Here is a 15366-nt window from a genome sequence, read left to right as displayed (position 1 = left end):
CGACCCCTTCATTAGAAGGCTGGAGGGTGGCATTGTGAGGGGAGTCCAGCTGAGCCCGGAGCATTCGCTGGAGGCAGTGGCCTACGCGGACGATGTCACCGTCATCCTGTCGGATCCATCGGAGGCGGATGCGGTGGTATCGGCCATCCAGGAATACTCGTTGGCGTCGGGTTCCCTGGTCAATCAGGACAAGAGTGAGGTTTTCTGGATGGGGGAGGAGGGCCAGGAATTTGACCTTCCGGATGGTCTCCCCCGGGCGAGCCAGGTGATCAAAGTTTTAGGCATCGAATTTGGCCCGGGCGATTACGCCACGCGAAATTGGGATTCCAGACTGGTAGAGGCCGGCCAGAAGGTAGAGCGCTGGAAGAGGTGGAAGCTGTCTCTCAGGGAAAGGGTGGACCTGATCAAGACTTACCTGATCCCTGTGTTCTTGTACGTCAGCTATGTGTGCCTTTTGCCAGAGTCGAGATGGGCGAAGATTTATGCTTTGTTTTTCCAGATGCTCTGGGGAAACAAACTAAATCTGATCAAGAGGACTGTCACCTACAGGTCGAGGAGGGAAGGAGGCCTGGGTATGGTCAACCCGGTGCTATTCTTTTTGATGACCTTTATTAAATTACATCTGTCAAGCCTCCAATTAGAGGCTCCTCCTCGATGGGTAGAAGGTTTCAGAGTCTGGGTGTCTCCTTTCCTCAACGCATGGTTAGAGGGAGGGTGTGTTAAAAGCCTGCGAGTCCGCCGTGGATACCTCCCGGCCTACGTGGCTCCTGTCTTGAAAGTGACAAGGCGGTGGGGCCTGGAAGCGGGAACAGTCAAAGGTTCTTCTAGAAGGGAGCTGGAGAAGAAGGTTTTGCAGTCCCACTTCCGGGAACAGCTGTCACTGAGGGACTGCCCGGGTAATTTGTCATCAGAGGGGCTGGCCCTTGTTAATTCCGGGAGGATCCCTCTGAAATATCAAGACATTGCCTGGCTCTCCTTCCACGGGAGGCTTTACGTGAGGGGAAACCTGAAGCATAGAAATGCCGATGATCGTGGTTGTCCACGGGAGGAGTGTCTGGGGGAGGAGGAGACTATGGACCATTTCTTGCTCAGGTGTCCCTTCAATGTGGAGGTTTACAAGGGTGTTTCCAGGGCCTTGGGAATCCCGTGCCTTTCGGGGCTCAGTTACCCGGAGTGGGCCTATGGGGCGTTCAAGCGTCCGGGTCGGTTTGAGTTATCCACTTTGTTCTTAGTCAGCATAGTTGTTAGATATTTCACGTGGAATGCACGGTGTCAGGTATCCATTAGGCAGAAAGTCCTCCCCTGTGTGGTGGTGGTTACTGACATTTTGCACGAGGTGTGGAAATTGAGGGATCTGGAGAGACGCCGGATGGAGGCCGGGAGATGGGCCAGGCTGTGGCGCCATCTTCGGCCCCCTTGAGTGGGCGGCTGACTTACGGTAGTCTCTCTGGCTTCTGGCTTTGCTATCCTTTCACTCCCTTAGATGTGCATTACACAAAATATGCGGTTTTACATATGCCTGTAGCACCAGATCATTTCCTCTTGCATGCAGTTGTAAATACCGCATGTAAATAAGTTTGTTGTGTTATGTGATATTGTATGATGCATTATGTTTCCAGCTGATGTATTGTGTATTATTCATGTGAAAAGCCCGCTTTTCTTTTCTTTTAAATTCTAAGACCGTTGTAGGTGGACTTTATACGGTCTTTTCATGGACAATGTTTTTACTCAAGAAAAGGGGCTCATGTATAATCGCACGTACTTGTTTTTCTGTATGAAATGTTTATGCCTTTCTGTTGCAAGTTCTAAATAAAGAAATATGACCTGTATTAGGGGAGGGTGTGTGACATCAGCACCGGCCGGATATACCTGTAGTAGGGGAAGGTGTGTGACGTCAGCTCCAGGACAGAAACGCCTGTATCCATCGCACCGCTGTACGTCTCTGGCTACAATGAGTGCCCTGGTGCCCAGTGTAATAATCATGAGACGGTGAGCCTGATACACTTTGTTTTTGGCATATACATTTGGCTGCGATTAGGTTTGTAGCCGTGCACATCCATTCATACAGCGATCACAAGGCTGGATTTCACTGTAGCGGGGCAATATCTACATTAACACTGCCCGCTGCAAATTTGCGGCCTCTGAATAATGGAGGGACCATCTATTATATCTGAAGACTGTGAATTGGCCCATGTTTTGCACACCATAGGTACCAGTCACTTGGTTGGTTCAGGACGCCATGAACAATCTTACGGCTGAGATACGTGACATTGTTGTCATTGACCCACGCTGGTATTATACATTATAATCATTAGCATCTGTGAACATCTTATAACGGACAGTCCTGTGGATGTGGCTGCCAGTGCCGTAACTAGGTCTGAGCGAGCACAGAGTCTCTGTGGGCACACCACCACCTACCCCATTGCCCTCAGAGTGCATGAAACAGTACCCTGCAGCCTGTAGCCAAGCAGTACCCCTACTGTCTACTACAGCCGCCTGGACTCTGGAGACTGTGGTAGTATCCCAGTGCTGAGGACCTGCCCCAGTGTGACATCACATGTACAGTAGGCGGGACCAGCAGAGTTTGCCAGGAGCTGCTCACACTATATAAGGTATAGCCAGGGGCGGAACTACCGCCGGTGTAGATGGTGCAGTGCACCGGGGACCAAGGGGTTAATGGGGCCGGTGCCAATGTCTGCCCAGCATGACCAATATTTATTTTTTACATGTTAGGCGCCACGTGTGGTGGGGGTAAGAGGCTGTCTGGGCCTGGCTGTTAGGCAGCGTCTGCATCATGTCTGACATGGAATTGATGCAGTGACAGCAGCACCCTGCACGTTTTCATCCATTTAGGAATGGCCAAGGACCATCGATGATCTAAAATCATAGAATAGTTTTGCAATTGATGGGGGAGAACTAGATGGTTTTCCACCATCGATGTCAAGCTTAAATGAATAGTTCCATTTTTCTTTTTTCCCCAAGGGGCCAGGACACGGAGAATAGCTTTGCCTCCGACACCCGCAAAGCCCTGCCACCATGTTTTGATTAGATATGAGCGCCTGGGCCAAAGATTTGTATTTGGGTTCATCGCCGGGATTTGTATTTGGCTTTGTCAAACAGTGGTGAAAGGCTTTTGATTTTTTCCAAAAATGGTCAAAAACGCCCAAAAAACGCATCATTTTTGCGTTTTTTTTTGTCCCTAGAGTAATATTAACCTCAATAACATTCATTTCCAGCCCTTTCCAGACAATTTTGACCACTTTACAGCTCACAATGTTGTTTTCATTTAATTTAGGCCAGGGTCTGCAGCAAGCTGTCTGGTTATCAACACACGGAACTTTTGACAGTATCAGTATAGTGTATTGGGGTGCAGTACACACAAAGAATGAATAAAGAAGAGAAAAATTTATTAGGATTTTTTAACTTTAATTAATTTAATTTGTTTTTAATGCGCAGCTTGTATAACGCTGCTTTGAGGCCGAACAATCACACACCCACCTTCTGACAGTATACTATGGGTGCAGTACACACAAAGAATGAAGAAAGACGAGAAAAATTGATTTGGATTTTTTACATTTAATTATTTTTAATGCACAGCTTGTATAATGCTGCTTGGATGCAGAACAATTGCACACGTAACTTGTGGTGTATACTATTGGGGTGCAGTTATATACAGCAAAAAAATAAAAAATAGAAGGGTGGAGTGCTGGCGCTAAGGGTTTTTTTGTGGTTGGTTCGGTGTATTGTCAAATACTGGGAGCTAAAACTGTGGGCTGGGTGTTCTGCTGGTGGAAACAGGGGGCAATAACTGTGGGCTGGGTGTTGGTGTTGAAACTGGGAGCAATAACTGTTGGCTACACTACTCATGGTAATACCTGCTCTTTTTCAATATATGCTTCCTTATTCCAGTTGCTACTGGTAAGTTTATCATTGCTAACTTTATTGTTACTCTATCTGTAAATAGTCACAATAAATGTACCTTGTAAATACACCAGCTCACCTCTTTCATTTGTATACGTGCACCCCCATAAGTCCCCTTCCACCCTTTACACGGACACACTAAAATCTGGAACCGTGTCAACGCATCAGGATTGGGTAAGGCACACACCATCGACATCCACCGATACATCGGAATCTCACGGTAAGATACTATCACCGTTTCAACACACAACTTGCATACCCTGAACCGTTTTACGTTGTCTTCAGAGGTACATACACCAACCCCAGGATTGACGTGAAGGGATCTAGATACCTTAACACCATCACCCATCGGGGAGACAACAGGCATTGCCTCACCGCGGGACAGCTTGCAATCATCTAGTCAAAGATCGCCTTCCCGTCACTCTCATCTTCAACACCCAGCCCACAGTTATTGCTCCCAGTTTCAGCACCAACACCCAGCCCACAGTTATTGCCCCCTGTTTCCACCAGCAGAACACCCAGCCCACAGTTATTGCTCCCAGTTTCCACCAGCAGAACACCCAGCCCACAGTTTTAGCTCCCAGTATTTGACAATACACCGAACCAACCACAAAAAACCCCTGAGCGCCAGCACTCCACCCTTCTATTTTTGCCTTTGTACCTACAGGGGAACCGAGACTTTTCCCCAAGGAGTGCGGGCCGCTAGGGGTCTCCACCCTCCGAGCGCTGTGCAGTCCCCCTTGTTCTTTCTCCACAGCAAAAAAATAAAGAACAGCAAAATTTATTTTTATTATACTGTATTTTTTTTATGGATGGCCTTGGATAACACTGCGTGGACCGTGGAGGCAGAACAATCACACACGGAACTTGTTCTGCTTCTGACAGTACTATATATTATGTATGGTGTATTGGATTGAAGTGCAGCACACCACAGTGACCACACACCACAATGAAAAAAATGACAGCCTGCCTGTGTACTGTACATCACTACACTGACCGACAGCCTGCCTGTGTACTACTGTACCCCACTACACTGACCGACAGCCTGCCTGTGTACTACTGTACCCCACTACACTGAATGACAGCCTGCCTGTGTACTACTGTACCCCACTACACTGACTGACAGCCTGCCTGTGTACTACTGTACCCCACTACACTGACTGACAGCCTGCCTGTGTACTACTGTACCCCACTACACTGACTGACAGCCTGCCTGTGTATTACTGTACCCCACTACACTGACTGACAGCCTGCCTGTGTACTACTGTACCCCACTACACTGACTGACAGCCTGCCTGTGTACTACTGTACCCCACTACACTGACTAACAGCCTGTCTGTGTACTACTGTACCCCACTACACTGACCGACAGCCTGCCTGTGTACTACTGTACCTTACTACACTGACCGACAGCCTGCCTGTGTACTACTGTACCCCACTACACTGAATGACAGCCTGTCTGTGTACTACTGTACCTCACTACACTGACCGACAGCCTGCCTGTGTACTACTGTACCCCACTACACTGACTGACAGCCTGCCTGTGTACTACTGTACCCCACTACACTGACTGACAGCCTGCCTGTGTACTGTACATCACTACACTGACTGACAGCCTGCCTGTGTACTACTGTACCCCACTACACTGACCGACAGCCTGCCTGTGTACTACTGTACCCCACTACACTGAATGACAGCCTGCCTGTGTACTGTACATCACTACACTGACTGACAGCCTGCCTGTGTACTACTGTACCCCACTACACTGACCGACAGCCTGCCTGTGTACTACTGTACCCCACTACACTTACTGACAGCCTGCTTGTGTACTGTACATCACTACACTGACTGACAGCCTGCCTGTGTACTACTGTACCCCACTACACTGACTGACAGTCTGCCTGTGTACTACTGTACCCCACTACACTGAATGACAGCCTGTCTGTGTACTACTGTACCTCACTACACTGACCGACAGCCTGCCTGTGTACTACTGTACCCCACTACACTGACTGACAGCCTGCCTGTGTAATGTACCCCACTACACTGACTGACAGCCTGCCTGTGTACTACTGTACCCCACTACACTGACTGACAGCCTGCCTGTGTACTACTGTACCCCACTACACTGACCGACAGCCTGCCTGTGTACTACTGTACCCCACTACACTGACTGACTGCCTGCCTGTGTACTACTGTACCCCACTACACTGACTGACAGCCTGCCTGTGTACTACTGTACCCCACTACACTGACTGACAGCCTGCCTGTGTACTACTGTACCCCACTACACTGACAGCCTGCCTGCCTGTGTACTACTGTACCCCACTACACTGACTGACTGCCTGCCTGTGTACTGTACATCACTACACTGACCAGTACAATCAATATAATTAAGTATATTTAATTATATATAATTATGCACCTTGATAAAGGGGCTAGATAGCCCAGAAACGTTGGTGATACCTACCTATATATATACTGTATATCCCAGCACACAAACCCCTCTGCCACAGGCAGAACTCTGGGAGGCAATGGAGGCATCTGCCGCCGGGCTCCTGCTCCCAAGGGGGCACTTCTCCTCCCCTGCAAGTTTAAATCAGTTAATTGAAAACTGTCAATATCTCTTTTGTAATGGAGTTCTGAAATATGTGTTCTCTTTCTATCTCTCTACCTCTCTCTCTCTCTAAATATATATATATAGAGAGCATATACATTTCAGAAAAAAAAAAATATATATATATAATGTAAAATTTAAGGTTGTGTCTGTGAGGGGGGTACCTCCGGGCAACAGGGACAAACTTACGCCACTGCCCTCTGCACTGCACAAACCCCCTCTGCTGAGCCTGCACTGACTGCACTGCCACAAACTCCTCTGCACTGCACAACAACCTTCTGAGTCTGCACAGCACAACACCCCTCTGCACACTAATACCCCTTTTACACCAAAAACCCTGGTCCGACCCTGGTCTTTGAACGCTGGAGTTTCCAGGGTCTGACCCTGCTTTATACTGCATTTACACAGCACTTCGACCTGGGTCGGACCTGGGTCTGCACCATTTACACTGAACCTGGGTCAGCCCTGCCTTTCCTTGTTGATATATATATATATATATATATATATATATATATATATATATATATATATAGATCTATATATATATATATAGATCTATATATATATAGATCTATATATATATATATATGGATCTATATAGATCTATCTATATAGCTTGGAGGGGGTAGAGGGGGGAAGCTGTCCCCGGGTGCTGTGAGGGTAGAGGGGGGAAGCTGTCCCCGGGTGCTGTGGGGTAGAGGGGGGAAGCTGTCCCCGGGTGCTGTGGGGGTAGAGGGGGGAAGCTGTCCCCGGGTGCTGTGAGGAGGAGGGGGGTCCCTGCGGCTGCTGAGGGGAGAGGGGGTACCTGTCAGCCTGACACTATGATTGCCGGCGCTGCCGCTGCTGTATCTCCCCCCGGCGGCCGGTCCTTGCGACGGATGGACAGTCAGTGTCGGCGGTCCCTCTGGCGCAGGGGAAATAGTACTATTTCCCCTGCGCCAGAGGGACCGCCGACACTGACTGTCCATCCGCTGCAAGGACCGGCCGCCGGGGGGAGATACAGCAGTGGCAGCGCCGTGTCAGGCTGGCCGCTGACAGGTACCCCCTCTCCCCTCAGTAGCCGCAGGGACCCCCCTCCTCCCGCAGCACCTGGGGACAGCTTCCCCAGCGCTGCACGCTGTGGACCCGCTGCGGGTGCCTGGACCCGCAGCGGGACCATTTACACCGCCATTTACACGGGTCCCATCCGGGTTCTACCCAGGTCAGGACCTGGGTAGAGGACCCGTGTAAATGGACACGGATACCCCCCATTTACACCGCCGAGGATCCGGGTCTGACCCGCCGCTGACCCGGATTTTTCGGCGGTGTAAAAGGGGTATAACTGAATTGCTGTGACAGACTGACAATGATGACAAGTGTTTGATGATTCCACAATGACAAGTGATTGATGATTCCACCCCACGCTCTGCCTGCACGCAGCACAAGTTCTACCGCCGGGCACAAGCAGAGCTGTGCGCAGGTGGAAGCGTGAGGGTGAAATGGTGCTGAATTTTTGGGATGCAGATCTTTTATAGACTCGGCATCTCGTGAGAATCCAACGCCAGATTCCGCGTTTGGGTTTCTGAACAAAGCCAGAAACTCACGAGCGCGGCTCTCGGGCCAGGCATGTTCGGAGCGATTTGGATTCCGTGGAATCCGAACCACTTATCTCTAGTTTTAATTGGTCCAGAGACCAATCACTCAAAACAAACGGATGACTGTCGATATGTAAAAACATTGATAGTCATCCATTGCATAGTTTGTCATCGATGGCAAATGCAATTATGGCCATGCCTACAACCATTCTGGCTAGGGACTGGTCTCCTTCAGATCACATCGCAACAGGCAGATCATCGCAAGGCTGCCTGTCGCTGTTCTGAGACTTGGAGTCAGAGAGGAAGTGATTCCTGTCTTCTCCGAGGCTGAGCTCGAGGAGGAGCGACTCGAGAACGCACCAATAAGGGGTGGAATAAGATAATTTAAGGGGCTGGGGGGCCCCAGAATCAGTTAAAAATATACCGGGGGAGGATCGCAAATATAAGCTAACATTATAACGGGGGAAGCAAAAATAACCTAAAAATATAAGAGGGGGCACAAAAATAACCTAAAAATATAAGAGGGGGCACAAAAATAAAATATAATGGGGCACAAAAATGATCTAAAAATATTTCAGGGGCACAAAAATTAACATAGATAAAAATAGGGGGGGCTGCAGAAGCAGCTTTAAATATACCAGACAGGGGGGGGAGTGCAGCTGCTGCTGTGAACTCCACACAAATACATATGTGAAATATAAATACTATGTTTTTTGCGTGGGTGTGTGTTTGGGGAGGGGTGGGGGGCAAATCATATTTTTCACCTGGGCCCACAACTCGCTAGTTCCGCCTCTGAGTCTAGCACCTATCTCTGTCACTACAAGTCTCAGCAGGGCATTACATAGGGCGTGCGGACTAGGGCCCCTCCCCTTACAGCCATCCTCAGAAAGAACTGCACACAATCTTCCCAGTACATGGGATTGACACACTAGACAGGAACCCCCTAGTGATGTAACATTGGGCCTTATTTTGGTTCATTCTTTCTGACAAAATCCTTCTTAGATGGGCAAAACCATGTGCACTGCAGGTGGGGCAGGTGTTACTTGTGCAGAGAGAGTTAGATTTGGGTGGGGTTTTACTTCAAAGTGAGATCTATATTGCAGTGTAAAAATAAAGCAGTCAGTATTTTCCCTTCTCTCATTAGGCTGTGGTGTGTGACTTAGAATCAATGTTCCATTGCCATTATATCTAGGGTTGCCTAATTAGGCTGCAGCATACAATAAATCTGAGGCTTGGTTATGATGAAGCCGCTGACCAGAAGGCGGGGAAACGCGTCATCGAGCGTCACTGTTACTTCCGCAAACAAGCTAAAACCACGTGAGCTGGGGAGATACCTGCCGGAGCTGTGAGTCCCAGAAAGGAGCTGCAAAATCGGGAAGACCAGCAGCTGGGGACCCACTTCAGGCCAACGAACCCTCACCCACTAGTGGGCAACAAAGTGCTGCACTCGCTGAAAAGCCTAAGTATCATATTACTTTTTACTCAAATACGCTGCTTTGCTTGAATGAATGAGCACCTGCAGTTTTTTATATGGAGCAATTCTAAAGGCCGTTCTGCATTGAGCCTTATTGTGTGACTGACTAATACGCTTGCAGTTAACATCTACGCTTATCAATGTGTCTCAAAAGTTCTTATAGATTGTAAGCTTGCAGCAGGGCCCTCCTACCTCCATGTCTGTCTGTTGTTACCCAGTTTGTTTTATCACTGTTTACTATTGTAAAGCGCAACGGAATCTGCTGCGCTATATAAGAAACTGCAAATAAATAAATAAATAAAAGTTCTCTGGGACTGTCTAATTATTGAGAGGATTCAAAATAACCAAGCCTCAGATTTATTGTATGCTGCAGCCTAATTAGGCAACCCTAGATATAATGGCAATGGAACATTGATTCTAAGTCACACACCACAGCCTAATGAGAGAAGCTTTCTTTCTTGTCTTTTTTATGGCCAGAAATCATTGTGCACATTTTTAATAGCTCTACCGGCCGGTGGTATTGTTTAAATTGTATTGTTGTGTATATTATATATAATTTTTTAATAAATTTATATCTTTTTGATTACTAATTAGTGTGGTCCATTAGCGCCGTTTACTTGGTGTGTATGTTTTTTGGATTCTGTGAGGGCTGAGTATCCCTCATAAACGGAAGCTGGGACCGTCACTAGTGCCCTGCGCTTGGTTATATCTATTTTATTGCCAGTATTTTCCCTGCACAGAAACAAAATTACTCACCCAAATCTAATTCTCTCTGCACATGTTACATCTGCCCCCCCTGCAGTGCACATGGTTTTGTCCATCTAAGAAGGATTTTGTCAGAAAGAATGAACCAAAATAAGGCCCATTATGACATCACATATACAGTGGGAGGAGCATTGCATAAATCCAGTAAGTCCTCCCTGTACATCAGGCCACGGTTGTTGTGCAGCTGTCCAGGTATTGGCAGTATGAGTCCCATCCAAGGTATCGGATCCAACACTAACTAATATTCGACATTATTATCACTCCATAACTGACTTTTACATATAAAACAGCCTTGGAAATCCTGTGCCATAGTAAATCAGTTTTTATGTTTCTTGTCTTACAGGAGAAGAACATGGCAGATTTCTTCATCCGGACCTACCGGGACCAAGATTACCATATTGTGAGAGATATATTTGCAAGTGGAATCTTAGGACACACAGGTGCTGCCTTCCGCCATACACTACGCCTTCCACGCATTTGGTTTCTCCTCACGGGGGTCTTCTTGGTTCCTTTACTGACCACTGGATCTTGTGTAACCTCTCTGTTACTGGTAACCATCACCTTAGTCACCCTCTGGTTCATGAACAAACATATTTTCACTTCCTACATCCATGAATGTCTGAAGAAGGACCTGCTGGACATCCGGGAATATTACGGTCAGAGGGATGACCGCTGTTTCTGGGTGGCAGAGTCAGCCGGGGAGGTGGTGGGAATGGTGGCGGCTGCTCCCTTCTGTCACACCGGTGATAAAAAACTTATGGAGCTCAGGAGGTTATCAGTACGGAAAAGACACAGAGGCAAAGGAATTGCTAAAGCCTTGTGCAGGACAGTCATTGACTTTGCCCGGAAGAAAGGCTTCGAGGCTCTGACTCTAGACACGTCAGATTGTCAGATCAGTTCTTGGAAGCTGTATGAGAAGTTGGGTTTCAGGACAACTGGAAAATTCGTCACATTCAACTACTTTGCAAATCTTATTTATTTAGTTGATGTTAACTTCCAGTATGATATTCCGAAACAGGACTGAAGAAGCACATTCCAGCTGCTGATAGTTATGTACATTGTAACATTACTAAATCTGATTTCCGTGCACTGCAGAACCCACAGAGCTGATGATGCTCATTTCATAAAGGTGAATGAAAAGACATCCGTGGTCATTTCTATGTGTTCTGTAAACATTGCACCCGGGGATGCGTGATACAATCAGCTTAGTAGTCACAGACCGGGGTGTCCATAGTGATCGGAGCCCCGTCCAGCGGCTAAATGAGCAGCCTTATACACACTAGAAACATAGAATGTGACGGCAGATAAGAACCATTTCGCCCATCTCGTCTGCCCCTTCTTTATCCTTCAGGTAAACTCAACCCTTTTTAATCCTTATTTCTGTGTAAGGATATTCATATGCCTATCCCAAGCATGTTTACATTGTTCTACTGCCTGAGCCTCTACCACCTCTGATGGGAGGCTATTCCACTTATCCACTACCCTATGGTGCCAGCGTACGCTTCGAAGATCTTCTAAGTGTATGCCGGAACCACTAGCCGTGCGGGTGTCTTCCATGTGCCGCCTCATACAAAATCTGTGTTGTTTGTCAGTCCTTTTTTTTTAATTATTTCTTTATTGGTCTTGCAAGGAAAAGAAGTACAACAAACATTGCATTGCTTGTGTTTCGTATACAGTCAGCAAAATTAACATTAGGAACACAGGTACATTGCACAATTACATGTGTTTAAAAAGTATAGAAATGTCGTTCATCTGAGTACTGGTCTTGTTGTAAAAAGAGTGATGTGGTAGCCAATTTAGTATCCATGGCAAACCTCTAGAAGGGGGGATTGCCTGCCTCTAAAATAGACGTGTTATACCAAGTTGACCAATGAACAATTTTTCTTATAGTGTCTTTTTCAGCAGTCGGTAGTGTGACTATGTAGGGTAGCCATATATATAAAAAAAAATTGGGCCCTGGTCTCTACGTCTATCATACATTCAGCCCAATCCATTTGAAACATATAAATCAACCTGGGCATAAATAGAGTGAACGAAATATTCTCAGCATGGATCCATCTTGAAAGAATGTTTTTTTTTGCTTCTGTGGCAATTCTAGCTAGTAGGAGTCGTGTGCCTGCAGTGAGTTTGGGGACAAGTGGTGAGGCATAGTAGTTCCACAGGGCCCAGGGCATGTTCATTTTAAACGTAATGAGCAGGGTATTCGTAATGTAGGTCTGCACATCATTCCAAAAGACTTGTACCACCCTACAAGACCAGAGACAGTGTGTAATCTCTGCATCCGATGCGGCACATTTAAAGCAGTTAGAATTGTCCGATATTCCAGTTATATATCTGAGTTTAGGGGTATAATACGCCCTGTGGAGAATTTTGTATTGCATTTCTGCATAAGATGCAGAAACCATCTGCTTATTAAGCCTAACTGTAAGTCTAATCACATCCATAGTACCAAGACCCGGAGATGTGTCCTGCCATTTAGATAGCCCCGTGGTGTTCACCGTGAGGTCTATTTTCTTTCTAAGAAGATCATACAGTAATGAGGTTGATATTGACCTGCCCTCACTTGATATTATCAGGTTATTAAAGGTATTAGTAAATTCAGTCTTTGGCAAAGTGGATAGCAGCTTGGTAATATAGCTTCTGACCTGGAAATATGCGAACATTAAGCTGCAACAACCCTTATCCTTAGGAGGTATTAATCTCCCTAATATTCAGGAATATGCATTAACAATGTTTGTCAGTCCTTTTAAGGAATCTAATGTATACTGTGTATAAGACTGTGCTCATTCAGCCGCTGGACGGGCTACGATCTCTATGGACACCCCGGTCTATGACTACTAAGCTGATTGTATCACAGATCCCAGTGTGTGAGCCCGCAGTGATTTGCAGCAGCGGGTTACCTATTTCTAACAGCTATCTACATCAGGCAGTGCATACCTTCATAGTGTTAATTCTAGGTTTTTGGGCTGGCAGGGCTCCAGGCCCGCCGATGCCACACTTGTGGGCGGTCCCAGGCCGCTGACATCACCAAAGGGGCGTGCCCAGGGCGCGATGTCATGAAAAGGGGCGGGTCCGGCCTCCAGAACTGAACACAGTATTCCAGATGAGGCCGTACCAATGACCTATAAAGTGGCATTATTATGTCTTTTTTATGTGAAAGGAGAAAATCAAATGGAGGAATAATAAGACTGCGGACAGACACTGAGGGCGAGATTTAGTGGGTTTACCGTTTTTAGCAAAATGCGATTTTTGCTCAAATCGCCCTATATCGCCATTTTTTAAAATCGCATTTTTCGAATTCGCATATTTAATGAGGTGTGCATTCCGGCATGAAAAGTGCAAGAAAGTGCGATATAGGGCGATTTTCGGGATGAAAAGTGCGATTTTTTTTTAGTCATGAAAAGGTGCGTTTTTTGCGAAATGTGCGATTTTGTGATAAAAAACAACAACAAAGAAAAAAACGGCGTGAGGTCCCCCCTCCTGTACATAACCAGCCCCGGGCTCATTGAGCCGGACCTGGTTCCAAAAATACGGGGGACAAAAAGCGTAGGGGTCCCCCGTATTTTGAAACCAGCACCGGGCTCCAACAGCCCTCAGTGTCATGCCACAGCCGGGGGACACTTTTTACACAAGGTCCCCCTGCCGTACCATGAGCACCGTGGCTGGTCAGCCTTGGACGGGGAACCTGGAGGAGTGGGCCCGCTGGGACTTGTAGTCCACCTGTAAAAATAATGTTAAAATAAAGCACACACACAGGAAAGTAAAACTTTATTACATACACACACACCTCACTTTTACAACCACATACTTACCGATCCAGGATCCAGCGCTGGTCTCCCTTCTGCAGCAGAGCCGGTCAGCCCGCACTATCAGCGGGCTGAACCGGCTGTCTCCGATGCAGCTAACAGCTTCTGTCGCGTTGTCCCAGCGCAACAGAGGCTGAGAGCGTCTTCGGCTTATGTGTCTCCATGGAGACGCATAGCTCAGCCAATCAGGACTGAGCTATGCGTCTCCATGGAGACGCATCGCCCAATCACGCTCTCAGCCTGTGTCGCGCTGAGACAACGCGACAGAAGCTGTTAGCTGCATCGGAGAAAGCCGGTTGTCCCCGCCGTCAGTGCGGGGGTAGCCGGCTCTGCAGCAGAAGGGAGACCAGCGCTGGATCATGGATCGGTGAGTATGCGGTTGTAAAAGTGGTGTGTGTTTGTATGTAATAAAGTAATCCTATATAACAGACTGAATGAGTACACATCTCTCCTCCCATATATGGAATAGGTTATATAGCGACAATTATTAAGGGATGGAAATATAGAGGCTCATACTGATCAATTAAATCAAAATGTATATAAGGAGTATGACACATGGTGACCCCGCACGTGCGCTGTATTCACTGTTTGTGTTTCATGTTTTATGTAGTTTGTCATATTTCGCAGCTTTTAATTCAAACAAATTAAAAGGTATATTATAAAGTGTTGTTTCATTTTTCTCTCTTGGTGCACCACAGCCATACCCTCTCCTACTTGATACTACTTACCTTTCATCCATGGTAGCACACCCCAGCATCCTCACCGATATCTCAACCTCTTACCTAGCAGGGGGCCGTGTAAATATGTAACAAATCAAACTCTTATTGTCTTGTGCGACGGTCCCCCAATCCCAATCCGTGTCTTACATGACAATGGCCAGACAATGTGGGCAGTCTTCTCTAACATGACCATTGCCAGACAAGGTGGGCAGCCTTCTCTTACATGACCATGGCCAGACAAGGTGGGCAGCTTTCTCTTACACGACCCTGGCCAGACAAGGTGGGCAGCCTTCCCTTACATGGCCCTGGCCAGACAAGGTGGGCAGCCTTCCCTTACATGGCCCTGGCCAGACAAGGTGGGCAGTCTTCTCTTACATGACCATGGCCAGACAAGGTGGGCAGCTTTCTCTTACATGACCCTGGCCAGACAAGGTGGCAGCCTTCTCTTACATGGCCCTGGCCAGACAAGATGAGCAGCCTTCTCTTACAT

General features: G+C 47.3%; 1 protein-coding gene across 13 annotated transcripts in view; it reads left to right on the top strand.

Annotated features, from left to right (window-relative positions):
- LOC146057963 (N-acetyltransferase 8B-like) overlaps positions 1–15170 on the top strand; it is a 101744-nt gene extending 86574 nt beyond the window's left edge. For 7 of the 13 annotated variants that reach the window (XM_083170650.1, XM_083170740.1, XM_083170313.1 and 4 more), the window contains exon 2: positions 10695–15165. In XM_083170650.1, the coding sequence (XP_083026776.1) occupies positions 10704–11375 (672 nt within the window). In that variant the 5' untranslated portion in view covers positions 10695–10703 and the 3' untranslated portion in view covers positions 11376–15165. Of the gene's footprint in view, positions 1–1884; positions 1990–10694 lie in introns of those variants that run through there. The other 6 variants (XM_083170135.1, XM_083170055.1, XM_083170686.1 and 3 more) reach the window with 5 other exon arrangements.
- The last annotated feature ends 196 nt before the right edge of the window (positions 15171–15366 follow it).

This window comes from Crinia signifera, chromosome 1, assembly GCF_055691185.1.
Source record: "Crinia signifera chromosome 1, ASM5569118v1, whole genome shotgun sequence".
In the NCBI taxonomy this organism is placed as follows: Eukaryota; Metazoa; Chordata; class Amphibia; order Anura; family Myobatrachidae; genus Crinia; species Crinia signifera.
The sequence above is the reverse complement of the archived record's forward strand: the minus strand, read 5'-3'. Positions and strand labels throughout refer to the sequence as shown.